Source organism: Prosopis cineraria, unplaced genomic scaffold (assembly GCF_029017545.1).
Source record: "Prosopis cineraria cultivar Desert tree isolate PC_DT_omini unplaced genomic scaffold, ASM2901754v1 PC11, whole genome shotgun sequence".
NCBI lineage: Eukaryota > Viridiplantae > Streptophyta > Magnoliopsida > Fabales > Fabaceae > Prosopis > Prosopis cineraria.
The window spans coordinates 39,713,625-39,726,535 of record NW_026555342.1 but is presented as its reverse complement, the minus strand read 5'-3'; the positions used below and the strand labels follow the sequence as shown (position 1 = coordinate 39,726,535).

The 12,911-nt window shown below is 30.2% G+C and overlaps 1 protein-coding gene across 1 annotated transcript; it reads left to right on the top strand.

Moving 5' to 3' along the window:
- Positions 1-671: 671 nt before the first annotated feature.
- Positions 672-10,367, top strand: LOC129284964 (uncharacterized). Its single transcript, XM_054920488.1, is given in 7 exon segments — positions 672-1,691; positions 2,544-2,665; positions 4,607-5,179; positions 5,818-6,262; positions 6,922-7,060; positions 7,871-7,958; positions 10,120-10,367. Coding segments are annotated over 7 exon segments (2,370 nt in total). The 5' UTR covers positions 672-806; the 3' UTR covers positions 10,238-10,367.
- Positions 10,368-12,911: the final 2,544 nt, after the last annotated feature.

The window sequence follows — 12,911 nt, the reverse complement described above, 5'->3', positions numbered from 1 at the left end:
ATAATTCGCATGGTTCAACCGGTTGGACCAATGGTATATATGAATATAATAATATAATAATTAAATTAAAAAAATTATATATGAATATAATAATTTAAATATAAGAAATACATATGTAATTGCTATTTAACTTAAAAAATCAAATATTTTAAGTTTATCATGACTTAACAAGCCACATATACAATATAATATCAAATGATTAAAAAAATTAGTTATTTTTTAAAAAAAATTTGATAAAAATAAAATTTTTTTTTTTTGAACAGTCCGGTTTTTGAAAACCAGATTTGGTTCCTAGCTTGATTCCGGTTCCCGATCCAACCGCCAGCTTAACCCGGCTCAACTCCTAAAACGGTTTTTTCCTATAAACCAGACCGGTTGACAGTTCGACCGTCCAGTCCGGTCTGGTTCTCAAAACAATGATTGAAATTTAAAAATTAAATTACTCTCAATTTTCTCTCCATCACATCCGTTACAGCCAATAGTGGCATGGAAAGACAACCAAAACAAGGATAAGCCTAAAACATCTCCTTTCTTTTCGCATAACAAACTACTTTCCTCTCCTTTTTTCTTCGTTGAGGCCTTCAAAATTTAAAGCAAAAACAAAGTTCTCTGGTGATGAATTTATTTTTGAAATCGTCATCATGTTGTCAGTATCACCACCTACCAATTGTATTCCCCTGAAATGGCTTCATCTTCTTCATCATCTTCTCTCAGATTCTTCAGATATGCTTCAATGATAAAAAATGGCCTTCATGAATCAGTATTCGATTATTAGGGTTTGAATCATCAATCAGAGAAAAACAATAATGGCTTCGTCCCAAGTTGAATTTGCTTCATCATCAACCTCGCCATTTAGTTGCATCAATACGAGGAATCGCCACCACCATCATCGAGCCCCACAAGCCAAACATTTTTTCAACCATTTCGCCAAAGACCAACTTAACAACGACAATAATTCCCATATATCTTGGGACACAAAGAACAACCTTGGAACCCTACGTTTTGCATCCAACAAAAGAGATCAAGATGAGTCGTCGTTGTCGTCCTCAAGCCCTAACCGAGAAGAACCATCACCGTCTTCGTTTTCGTCATCGTCCTCGCCGTCATCATTGTTGTCACCGCCTTTAAGAAAACAAAAACCATCTCCTATTCCTGTTCCTTCAGATTTCTCACCCTGTGATATCTCAAACCTTGGAGCTTCATCACTGGTTCAAATATGGGAAAAGAGACTAACCCAATCATCATCAAACACGACGACGTCCAAGTCATCGTCAACTCCAAAATCAAGCCCTAACGCATCATCTTCACCGCAAAGTTCATCAGATGATTCATCACCACAAGGGCAGATTCACAATGAAGGAGATCATTATCAGAGCGAGAGATCAGTACATAGGGTGGCAGATATTATTAAAAGGCTAACTTTGACGACGACGACGACAAGCAGTGAAGAGATTAACGTGGATAATAATAATAATCAATCTCATCAAGATCAGCAAAATTATGGCATGGGATCTCCAGAACAATTACTAATAGAGAATAATAGGAGCTTTGTGATAAATTCTCCGAGAATTAGAGGAAGACAAGCCTTCAATGATTAGCTTATGCAGATGGAGCGTGATCGTCATCGCGAGCTCAATAATCTTGCAGATCGTGCAGCTGTTTCCAAGTTTTCGCATAGAGGTCGGATTCAGGTAAGAACGTTGTTATATTGTGTCCTTTATTTTCATTTTAACAAAGAAAAAGTTATAACTAGGTGAATATTTTAATAAAAAAAAAAGTTATAACTAGGTGGGTTGAATATTTTAATTAGCAATTGTATATGCGAGAAGACACCCTTTGAGCAGGCACCCTTTGACATATGCGTCTGGTTTCCGTACTCATCAGGATAAGACCTTGATTGTTTAAATTAAATCTACATGATCAATATTTAAAGATTTTTATTTTTATTTTTATTTTATATTTATCCAAATAAAAAATTATAATAATTATAAATTTTTTTATAAATATGTTCATTATCCATTTGGACGGTATAAAATTAATAAATAAATTTAAAGTTTTAAAAACATTTAATATTAAATTTTGACTATTTAAATTAAACTTGAATCATCCAGATTGGTGATAAATAATGATCAAGCATATTTATTCAAAAATTATAATTTTTAGACATTTTTATTTTAACAAATATTAAATAAAAATAAAATTGAAAACCTTTGAATCTTGATCATCTATATTAAATTTGAATGGTACATATATTATCAAAGGTAATGAGCATCATAGTGTTCATCTCTCTAATAAGCACCCAAACTAGACGCTTGAAATATAGTGAGGAATGATTATAATTATGGGAAAAAAATTAATCTCCTTTATCCTTCTCGTTAATTTTTTGTTTGTCTGTTTCAAACTATCCTTGAGTTCGTAAATAGCCATTGCATCACGTTGTGACTCTCAATTAATTAGTTAGGGCATTTTAGGCAAAACAGTGCAAGATTTCTTCCAATGTATGATCTTGTCATAACTGGGTTTGTGTGTTATTATGCACGCAGTCATTACTTCGACTAAGACTAATGCAGCATGGCATGGTAGCTAAAGATGAACGTCGCTTGCCATCAACAACATCACAAGAGATCAAGCAATTACCTCAAGGATCTGTTATTATGCGCTTAAGGTTCTTAGCTTCTCATCTAATTAATTTCATGTTTGATCTTTCTCACTTATCCTTCTTTTTGTTTCTTTCTTTTTTTGTCCTTTTATCATTATCATATATCTTCATTTTTAATTTCTTTTCTTTTTTTTTAAATAATCCAACCTTACTCTTTAACATTCTCTTATTATGGAACGATGCAATTTTTAGTCTCTCAAGTTTGTCCCAATTGTCAATTGGGTCCTTGATCATGTTTAATTTCTATCATTGTAGTCCTTTAAATTTTCTTCGATAACTGATTTCGTCCTTATTGTTTTAAAAATGGTTGCATCATTAAAATTTGCAAACTTTGACAATAGATTATTGATAGCAACTATGAAAATTAATGAAAAGAAATATAATTATCTAGATAAAAAAATAGACTTTAAAATTTTAAAAAACAAGAAAATAAAACACATTATAAGGGATTATATATCAATAAAAATTAAACTCATTTGAGGGTTATTTTTTTCATTTAGCTATACATACATGCCAAATCATCAAATATACATTACATATTAGATTATTTTGAGCTCAATTTATGTTTTAAAACATAGAGAACTTACATAATAATTGAAAAAACATGAGGGATCAAATTGATAAAAATTAAACTTAAGGGACTAAATTAATAATTGACACAAATTTGAGAGACTAAAAGTTTCATTATTTTTTTTAATTCTATTGCTCAGTATCTTAGAAAACTTGAGGGTGTTGTTATTACCATTGGCTGCATCAAGAGAAGCTGATTCAACTCCCTTGATTAGTTAAATAAAGTGTCCTTGGGTCGCTCTTTACATTTTTCATACATAGTTTGTTGTTAAATTTATCAATTTGTTTAATTAAATGCTTTTTTTTATCATTATTAACTTATTCTTACATTTGATATATAATTAGTTGACAATTAACAAGCGTATGTCACTAGGGTTGAAACTTTCTATATAATGCAATTTTTCTCTCATCCCATTACTCCCTTAAAACTTGACATCAAACTTAATGGTCTATCCACTTAAACGCTAATACCGTTAACTTACACTCAAAGTTGGCATGTAAGTTTGTACATTATTAAATTTGACTTCAAATTTTGGGCAGGGGTGTGACCAATCAAAACTTATATAATATAATTAGAGGGATCAAAATTGTATTTAATAATTTATTGTATAGTTTCATGAAATAAGAATAGATAAATACCTACTTGAATTATCCTGTATTCATAGATTCATAACATGGAAAAAATATTACTATAAATGTGTAGAGTTCTTATCTCACCACTATATTTATAATTGGAAAAATATAGCAATAGGTCCCTATACTACTTTCGTTACAATTTGGTTTAGTCTATATAGTTTTATTCCGTGATTCCCAGTCCCTTTAATTTGATCCATTTGCAAAATCCCTATAAAAATGCATATCACCATTAGCTAGCACCTCTAGAGTTAATTTTGCTAATGTATACTGTTAACCCCATTATTAATGTGTATTGATGTTGCATTCTCCCACATTCTGTTTAATTCAAATATACAATGAAGCTTTTTTTTTTTTTCTTTTACCCTATTACCTGTCATACCTGTCAATTTATTTGTATGTCAGCATATTTTTACAATATGAACAAAGTGGTTAACATGAGTGACTGCAAAATTAACTCTGTCATTGCTAATTCATGATTGTTATGATCATTTTTAAAATTATAAGAACTAACGTTGCAGATAGATTAAACTAAAAGGTTTGAAAACAATAAAATAAAACTGTAGGAACTAAAAACAAAGCACAATCTAAATACAAGAATCAACTATTCTATTTTTCCTTTATAATTTCTTTGAATGCGTGATATACTTGCATACAAGTACATATATATTCACAACCATTGTGAATATCTATTAGATTCAAATTGATTCGGTTGAAATTTGATAAATTCTCAATTAAATGCAGGGAAAGGTTTAGCACAAGAGTAACAAATGGAAGTGCAGTAGAAGCAGAAGTAGCTGAAACAACAACTCCTTGTAGAGAAAAAGAAAACATAGTCACACCACCACCATTATATATTAATCCTCCAAACCCTACCCAAAACTCTCTGTCCCATGCAGATCAAAACAAAGAAGAAGAAGAAGAAAAAGAAGCTAGTCCATGTTCAGATGTCTCGGTACCGAGTTCTGAGGCTCAAAACGCGGAAACTTCTTCTCCCATGGTTGATCTGAATGCAGAATCCGAGGTATTAGAGAATGTTGAAGTAAGGGAGGAGAAGCATGATGATGTTGCTGATCAATTAATCAGTTCTGGTGAGGTGGAAGAGGAAGAGGAAGAAGAAGAAGAAGGAAGTGAGGATGAGTATGGTGAGAGAATCTATGATAAGATAGAAGAGATAGAGACCAGCGAAGCTAATTTTGATTGGATTAGTCAGATTTCTAAACCTAAGAGCTATTGGGAAGATCTTAGGCAGGCTTGGTATAAGGAGATGCTTGATCATGAATCACAAAATTATGACATCTGCCAACTGCTTCAAAGGTATATATATATTGAGGTTTGGTTTCAGTCAAATTGCATTTTGTTGAGCTATCTAGATCAAATGGAATTTTTTAATTTTGACTTTCTATTTAAAAAAATTATAATAAATTTTGGGAAGCCATAGTTTTTGTTCCTTCAAGTTTTGATCAACCTAGATTAAAGTACAACTTACATTGGTTTTTTTATTAAGGAATCAATTATGGTCAACTTTGGTTAATGTTGACCATATCAATGACAAGTCATTTTTGCCACATCAGTAACATGTCGTCTTTCGGAATCTTAACCAAACTTAATCATAATTTTGAAGACTATTTCCTTAATTAATAAAAGAAACTATAGGGACCTAGCAAAATTCTAAGGAACAAAAACTATACCTTTTTAAAAAAAGAAAATTAAATTAGTCTTTATATAGTTACTTCTACTTATGAGATTTATGACAAACAGATTCTCTTTATGTGGTATGGCTAATTGTATGAAATTATTCTTGTGATCAGCGCAAATGATTTAGACTTTCAGTCTTGTGTCTCTATTATTTCTTAGTGAATTCCAATGAGTGTTTGCCCTAGCTAATTCCATGCCTGCTAATTAGAAAGACAATTTTGTCGCTCCATGTATTAATCCATTATATTGTTTTGCAGAAAAACGGTGTCAAATGTTTTAGGTAGTGACTTCCGGGAAAGAATGGACAGGTTAATGGAGTCTCACCTGCAAGGAACACAAACAAATTTTTTGGCTAGTCGAGATGATGATGATGAAGTCAACCACCATGGGAAAATGGAGAAATTGATAGCGTTTTTACAGCAACGACTGAATCCTGCAAAAAGTGATCAAGAGAAGGAGATCAAAGAAGAAGAGAAACATGAGGAAGAGGAAGAAGAGGAGATTCTGATAAGTGATTCCTATAATGGAGAGAGTGACTCTATGAACCAGTCATCACCATCACAATGCAGAGACAATTTTAACGAAGATGGTGATGATTCTGAGTTTAGATCAGTATCTGCATCATTAAGACAACCTTCTCAATCTCCCTCTTTCTTTCAGTATGCTCGCCAAAACTCTTCACCCAGGAATCCTCCTTCAATTGTAAGTTTCGTTAATTGTATTATTATTTGCAGGAATTTAGAGTCCGAAAACATACTGATATACCTCCGGTGACAACAGATTTCTTTTTAACCACACATGGGAAACCAGGTCACAGTTACGAATCTCATATGAAGTTTCATAGTAGATACACCAAATTACAAAGAAAGACGAGGAAGCAAAGGGGGAGTTTTCCAATCGTGTATCTACTGTGAAATTCTATCCAAACCTAGTTCCTCACGTGTGGTTAAAGAAAAGTCTATCCTCACTGGATCATTATCCAAAGATATTTGAATATGAGGTTTTTAAGCTACTTGTCCAAATTGTAAACATCTCAGAGTAACACTGTTAAGACCATTTTATCAAAAGTTCTAAAATATTTTTAAATTTGTTAACTAAAATTTACAATTAAAAAATCAATAAACCCTCATTAAGTTAATTTGCCTCCCTTCCCAATTTATACTTAATTTTTAAAGTTCTTTTCACTTGAGTATAAAGTTTTGGGAATTTTTTATTGTATGAAGATTTATTTATTTTATAATTAGACATCAATTTTAATTTGGAGATATAATTTCATGTAGTTTTTTTTCCCCTCAATGCCAGTTGTGTTGTTTATGTTCATTCTTCATTTTCATGACACACAATGCTTCTGTCACTTATAGGAAATGGAGCTCATCTATGATTTGAGAGGGCATATGAAGCAGCTCTGTCAAGAGATGTCTGAGTTAAGGAAATCAATTAGGAGCTGCATGGATATGCAAATGAGCTTACAAAAATCATTGGATCGAGAGAATCATACAGGTTTGATTGTTGTGACGTTATTGTTGTTTAAATGAAATAATAATTAATAATTTTTAGCACAATATATTTTTTTTAATATTATCATGAAGAAATTGATTTTAGCAACGCCTGACCAATATATATATATATATATATATGTATGTATGTATGTATATATATATATAGCTTAGACCACACATACATCCTTCTCCCTGTTTGGATTGAATAAGTTCATCCGAATTTGGGACCAGCTTAGTTTAATGGCGATCTTGCTTAGCTGCAAACGTGTATTACTATATATTATACAATATAAATATGTAAAATTATTGAAATGGTTAGATTCAAACCACATATTTAAAGCTGGTTAAAAAACATCATATTAAAAGGCTTGTTTCCAAACAAAAGTATTTAGTTGTATGTGAGTTTATTGATTAATTTACAATATATATGCAGGCAAATAGATTGATTTTAAAAATATTTTATAAATCTGGTAAGGTCTAGAATGATCAAAGGTGTAAGCAGCTTTTTTTTTTTTTTGGGTGCTGTTTTGCATATATTGATTAATTGATTTAATGATAATTTCTCTTTTCATTTTAAAAAATATTTTATTCGAATATATATATATATATATATATTATTCTTTCCGTTTATCCGCTGAATTGGGTACATGACCAAAGGAAAAAGAGAAAAACAACACATGAAATTATAAAATTATTTAAAAAAAATGTGAGCAATTTAGCAACTATATACGTATGTTCATGTTTGTAACTTACTTTTCTGTCTACCTCTTTATAAAAAGAAATGCCATAATTTATATAAAATAATTCGCAGCTAAAGGAAAGAAGTCCCATGAAAGAGTATTGAAGAAAGGACACTGCTGTATTTGCTCAAAGTTGAAAGCTGATTCACTTTTATATAGGTATTTTCCCTGATCTATTTTGCAAACCCTTTCTTTTTTAAGTTTCTCATATTATTTTTATTAGGGAAATTTTTAATCACATTGTCATCTACATATAAGATGCAATTTATGAAATGTCACACTACTAAAAAATAATTAATAGTTTTATTACAGATTCTATGATGAAACAATTTTTTTTGGAGGGGGGACCCTTACATGTATGAGGAATTACATTGAAAAATATTAATTAGCTCTATAAAAAATTAAATTAAAAAAATCTTATTTGACAAGGACCTAAATAAAAATTTAGTGGTTGCCAAAAATATGCTGTGGCAGGTTAAAATAAAAAACTCCCATCAACGTTAATCTTAAAACAATGTAGAAATGCTCCATGTATATATATATATATATATATATATATATTCATATAAAAAGAATGACAAATAAATCCTTCTGAAATAGAAAAATGATAATTTGATCCCCTGAAGTGTGATAATGCATTCTAAATTTCAAAGGACTTAATTGTTATTGAAGTTTTTGATCACATGACAAAAATATCCCATAATTTAAAAAAAGTGAAAAAATGGTTAGAGAAAATTGTAAATGTCTAGACCTCTTTAATCATTTACTTAACCAAACTTGTTAATTCTAGAACCATAAAGATGTGAATGAAAGAGAATGGTGAGAGAAAGCTACAAATGCTTAAACCACTTAAGTCATTTATTGAACCAGAATTATGAATTTTAAAACCAAAGTTGTAAATGAAAAAAAATGTTTGTTGCACTTTGTTAATTGTAGAAAAATGATAAGAGAAAGTTGTGAATATCTAAATCATTTTAGATATTTATTGAACTAAAGTTGTGAATTTTAGAACTAAAGTTGCTGCACTTTTTAAAATTAAGAGGCATTTTTATCATTTCATCACAAGAAACTTTAAAGAAATTATTATATTTTGCACGACCAACTTGTCATTTAAGTATTGTAAAATAAAACTAAATGACGAATGCATGTCAACCAAGGAATCTACAAAAGGGCTGATCCCATGACCAATTACAATTTTAAAAAACAAGCTTGTCGAAATAATTAATGCAAACAAACGAAGCGCGCAACCCAAAAACAAGTTATACCTAAGTACCGATTATTCACAAGTACTGATTATTTATTTCTTACTATATAAGAAACTTGCTATTAATTATGGTTTTTCAATATTACTTTTAATTTTTTTATTTTTGGTGAAAACTGAATTCCATTCATAAACAGAAAATACAGAAATAGCAACAAACAGGTTACAAGGATAAACCAAAATCAATCACCATCAGCCTCCTTCTAAAGGGAAAGGTGGTGGATGATATTACTTTTATCCGAACTCATAATTATTACTCTCTCTCACACACACACACACACACACACACACACACACACACACACACACACACACACACACACACACACACACACACACACACACACACACACACACACACACACAGATTTTTTCATTTAAAACTTTATTATATTTTTGAGGTAAAATTAATGATTTAATCCTTGTAGTTTTGACTCCCTTATAATTCAATCCCTGAACTTTAACTCATTGTAATCCAATCCTTATAATGTTAACTTGGTTGTAACTCAATCCTTGAACTTTACCTTTTGGAAGTTAGTCCATATAGTTTCAATCACTTAATAATAACTTTTAACATAATTTTAATCTTTCTAGTTTTATTACTAATATTAAAAATACTATACATGTTAAAAGTTCAAAATATTATAAAAATTAAAAGTTTAAAATATTTTTAATTTTTAATTTTAGTTTTTAAAATATAGGGACCAATATTTAAGTTGTTGAAACTATAGAGACTGAATTGCAAAAGGCAAAGTTGAAGGACTAAATTATAACCGAGTTAAAACTATAAGGACTAAATTACAATGAGTTAAAATTTAAGAACTGAATTACAATAACTAAGTCAAAATTATAAGGACCAAATGATTAATTTTTTTCTATTTTTTATACAAAGTTAATGACTTAACAAATTCTCCTTATTTCTAGTGAGGTAATTAAAAATGCCTTATATAATAGATACGGGTGGAAGTATTGCAGTCTATCCTAATAACTTGTATCTATATGTATTTTGAGATCTTGAATACAAATCTTATGTGATATTACATTGAAATTTGTTTACAGGTGTGGCCATATGTGCACGTGCCTAAAATGTGCCAATGAGTTACAATGGAAAAATGGGAAGTGTCCAATCTGTGAGGCTCCAATAGTAGATATTGTTCGAGTATTTGTTGATGCATAGGTATTCTTGGTGGTCATATACACATATACACAGTGTCTTGTTATGTATATAGATATCAGGAGATTATAATAAATCAATTAGTTAATTAGTGTTTCAACGTAGGAGTGAAATATTAATATAGTATATGGAGATCGGGCTTTTTGTATATATACATATATAATTCATTTTTTTCTTCAAAATTAACTTCATCTGAAGTGAAGTGAAAAAGAAATTAAATAGGTGCAAGATTTACATTTAATATTGTGAAGCTTACAACAGTACGTAGCTGTATATATTTTTCTCATTCTCTTTTTTTTTTCTTTCTTTTTTCCCTTTCATTTCAGTACTTATTTATTAGATTCTTCATTTTTATATTATCAAAAAAAAATGCCTGCATTTTACCCAGTCAAGTTTACTAGTATTACCTGCAAAAAGATAGCAATTTGAGGTGAATCAATTAACCTATCCTTTTCACATATATGCTTTATTTGTGCAAATATGTATATGTATAGTTTTTTCATTTTTTTTTCCTTTAGGAAAATATAATGGGAAAGATGTTCATATAATAAATATTATTTATTTAATAATCTCTCCTTGTCTCAAAGTCCTAAAGCTTATTAATTAGGTTATGGGAAGGGAACAAACTAGCATAGGAGGGGGGAAAGGTGTAAGCTTACATATTGGAATGGAGATAACATGGAGGAATGTGTGACGATTTATTTTATTGAGTATTTTTCTAAGAATATACTCATAAATCAAGTAGATACTTTATTCTAATCATAATTTAATGAAAAAATTTGTTTTTTATTTTTTGTTTGCATGCATTTCACTTTTTGGAATGCCTCATAATTATAACCTTGCCGGTGCATACATTTGTGAACACAGTATAGGAAAGCAGTGTTACCTGATATAACTAGAAGCAATTATCATAATTCAGATGAAATAAAAAAATAAAAATTAAAACTAGGCTAATCCTGCATTCCCTCTCCTGGGTCTCTTAGGCATTAGGATTTTCATGCCATAAAATTCTTATGCATTGTTTTTTGGTACAAAGAAAAGTGGTTTTTAGGGGAAAAGAAAAACAGAGAGACAGAAGCACCTATTTCTTCACCCCCCCCCTCTATATATATTTTTTCTTTTTAAAAAAATGTTAATGAGAATTTTACACCCTAAACCTTTAAAATGTGTGAAAATTTTATCCAACTTTTAAATTTCAAGTGTCTGAAATCTCATTATTAAGTTGGAAAAAATGATCATTATTTTTAAAGGTTAATATAAGTGTCATATTAGTGTGTAACTAAGCCCCATAATTATAAAGGTAATGACCGTTTTTTTTAACTTAATGAAAAGATTTTACGCACTCAAAATTTAAAAGTTGAGAAATTTTTATATTGAGCCCCACAGTCACGGTAGACTTCATACGGATAAACTAGCTACCACACATCATCAAATCTCATTGAAGTGCTGGATGACTAATAAGGAATCTTCTTACTGTATGAGTTAAATTTCAGTGCATATTTGGTATATGGAAAATTGTTCTAAAAAAAATGAGATATAAATATATCTAAAAAAATGAGATTGGTGTTCTCCCCTGTTCATTTCTAGAAAACGTTTTTCTAGTTACCAAACAGTGCATGAATTTCAAAACTTGGATCCATGTTTCTTAACATATACAAAAACAAAATCATCCTCTTTTCCAACATATACATAAACAAAATTAAATCTCAGACATTACAATAAATGGCAATCAATTTCTTGTTTCTTCCTTTCCCTCAAACAGTGCAACATAGTAAAACAATTATATATAGGAGGGTTTATTAACAAGGAAAGTCAAAAGAAGTAGGAAAAAAATTGACGACATTTAACGAGCTTGTTGATGTAATAGAGAAATGGATTTTGCCCCTTCAACATATACGGCGCCGCTTGAACAATGAAAAAAGATGAAAAAGTTACTATATATCATCTATGCATCCACTGTTTTATTGATTGTTAGCAGCACAAAGATTTTCCATAGATTTAATCTGACATCTCTCACGCTGCCACATGTCGCCATTATATTCCACGCATAGAATCCAAATCCATGAGTCTCACTTAGCCAAATATCAAGCTTGCATCTATGGCCAAGCAGAAACATTATACCATAAATATTTCCTTCCTTCCCCCTTCCCACGCCATGCATGAACTTGAGAAAGCTTTAGGACAATCCATTGATGGATCGAGAGTGGCACACATGAGGGGTAAAATTAGAAGATACTTTTAAATGAGAAAAATACAACTATTGATTCTATATTTTTAGTGTGTTTTTATACTAGTCCTTATACTTTTTTTTTTTTGTTGCTCAAGTCTCTTAAATTTCATCAATATGTAACATTAGTCCTTGTCATCAATGATGAAGGATGTATGTATATGTATAATTTTACTGCTGAATTGGTAAAATTATGATGAGTTAGATATTATATGGACAAAATAATCATTAATCTTTATGCATATCTGCCCTAACTGCCGTGTAAGCCCTTTGAAGTTGCATTCATCATGCATTTAAGAATTCTAATTTAATGTGCTACTTGTTCTTTTTGCATGCTGCATGTATTTTTGTACAACTCAGTATAATTTTAAAAGTTCAACATAAGATGTAACAATTTGTATGCACACGTTAGCTACTATTAAATCCTTATGATCATATTTTAAGAATATA